The sequence below is a fragment of the Pundamilia nyererei genome, unplaced genomic scaffold (assembly GCF_000239375.1).
Source record: "Pundamilia nyererei isolate P.nyererei 1_Seehausen unplaced genomic scaffold, PunNye1.0 scaffold00275, whole genome shotgun sequence".
Taxonomy (NCBI): domain Eukaryota; kingdom Metazoa; phylum Chordata; class Actinopteri; order Cichliformes; family Cichlidae; genus Pundamilia; species Pundamilia nyererei.
This window is the reverse complement of record NW_005187676.1, coordinates 176,908-179,123: the sequence shown is the minus strand read 5'-3', so window position 1 is coordinate 179,123 and position 2,216 is coordinate 176,908. Positions and strand designations below refer to the sequence as shown.

The window sequence follows — 2,216 nt, the reverse complement described above, 5'->3', positions numbered from 1 at the left end:
GGGGGGGTTTGAAGACTCAAAGGGTTTTTTAGCTTTGAATGATAATCTGCTTCTTGACAGGTCATCGAGTGTACAGCACGCTTTAAAACCACCATTTTTGGCATTTTTCTTCGTCTGCAGGTCTGCTTGCATCCATCTGTTTGTAGATCTTGGGCTGTAAAAAGCCTTCTGTTTCTCCAGCGGGAGCTGCTCAGATTTTGATCATTTGCCTAAAGTGATGCCTCTTAAGTCAGTATTAGTTGGAGCTGATGGCTGTAAGTTTGAAAATGTGGGAGATAAAAATTGTGTGTGGATTTAGAAAGAAGTGAATTTATCAGTTCAGACTGCTCCTCATCTCTGCAGCTCTCTCTTTGAGGCTCAAAGCTTTAGGTTGTGTTGTTAGCCGCTGCTAGCATAACACATCTGCAGCTTCAACACAGCTGACACAGTTGACTTGTGAACTATGAAGTCTCTGTGATTTTACAAGGAATAAAATAAACATGAAATAAACAAAAAATATAGTTTGTTTTGGCTGCATTAACCGTTGTCAGTACAACGCTGCTACACAAAGGGAATGTTACATTTATGATTTCACACTGTGGATACCAAGTAAAGGCAACCCCAGGCCAAGGTAGCTATGTCTGTTTTTTCCTCTGTCATTTGAATGATTATACTGAGGTAACATTTTTCTAGTGTGTAAAAAAAAAAACCCCAAAAAAAAAACACCTGTAGCAGCAATAACTTGAATTCATCTTTTTCTCTGTGACTTGATGCTCTCTCACATCATTCATCACCCTCCACCACCGTGGGTGTTTGTGCTCGTATGCTGAGCTTTTCTCCAGATGTGGTCTTTGCATCATTGTGTGTTCATGTCATTGTTCCAGGCGTCTTGTGCTGTGTTCATTTTAGAGAGAAGCTTTTTGTAGCTACACCTAAACTGAACATCCACCCTTTCAAATTGGGACCTCACCAACACATCGTCAAAACCCATTTGAAAATTAATTTTTACTATTTGGCATTTAAACCTGTGTTTTGTAGTTGATGTTTTTTTTTTAACTTGGTATTATGATGTTTTATCCTCAAACAAAAACAACTGAATTTACCCACAAGGAGCAAATACAATTCTTATTCATATTAATCTTTTGTCTGTACAGCACTTTGATCAACGCTTATTGTTTTTAAATGAGCCTATGAATAAATACATTTACTTCACACGACTCCTGGCAGCTGGCACCATGCTTGTTCGTTTTTCTGTCATTAGATTTTTAACTTGGTGACTGAGGCCTGTAGAGTTTTGCATCTAGCTTTCGGGAGTTTTCAGTCTCTCTGAGCACTCCATGCTCTGACCTTGGGGTGAATTTGCTGGGATGTCCATTGTGTTAACACACACCTCCAGATCATCAGATCTTTGGTATTAAAAAAAATACTATATGTTCCAAGGAAACCAGAGCAAGTAATGTACTATTCTTAGAAAAATCATTATTAATTATTCCATTTAAATATTCATTTTTTCAATTCTTTTAGGTTATGTGCTGTCCATTATGGGTCGCAGACGGAACCTCCCCAATATCAACTCCCCAGACTGGGCCATCCGCATGCAAGCTGAGAGGCAAGCTGTCAACTTTGTGGTCCAGGGTAGGAAGACTGATAGCACTCTTTGTGTGTGCTTTTCTCAGCTTCTCTTTATATTTCACATGTGAAGTAGGCTTTCAAACTACTTCTCTGACCTGGAGGGTTTGCCTCTTGTTTGTTGTGTATGTGTTTTTATTTGTATGTACAGGTTCTGCTGCGGATCTCTGTAAGATGGCCATGATCAGAATCTTTAACCTGGTCTCCTCCTCCAGCTCGCTGTCTGCCAGGTACCACCTCTAAACATGGCACTGCTCACCAAAGATGCACAGACTACCAAAATCTCCTCTCTCCTTTGACGAGACAAAATACGCAAATGCGTGTTGGCTCTCCATACCGCACTAAATCTACACAATCAGAACTTGCTCATGTTCCATATTTATGCAGGAGATCTGACAGAGCTTGTCTTACCAAAACACACAAACGACTTGCTGTGGTTTACCAGCCAGCTACATTTGTAGAGATGAGGCATGATCCTGGATTAATGCTGGTAATGATGCCAAACAATCAGCTGGAGTAAACAAAGCTGAAGCAAAAGCCAATATATAACAAAATTACAGAGCAGTGCGCGAAGTAAACGGAGGAGTCTGCTGAAACAGTCAGATGCC

General features: G+C 40.3%; 1 protein-coding gene across 1 annotated transcript in view; it reads left to right on the top strand.

Moving 5' to 3' along the window:
• poln (polymerase (DNA directed) nu) overlaps positions 1 to 2,216 on the top strand; it is a 65,725-nt gene that overhangs the window by 61,976 nt on the left and 1,533 nt on the right. Inside the window, exons 20-21 of the mRNA XM_005750490.1 lie at positions 1,504 to 1,614; positions 1,760 to 1,838. Coding sequence (XP_005750547.1) covers positions 1,504 to 1,614; positions 1,760 to 1,838 — 190 coding nt within the window. The remainder of the gene's footprint in view (positions 1 to 1,503; positions 1,615 to 1,759; positions 1,839 to 2,216) is intronic.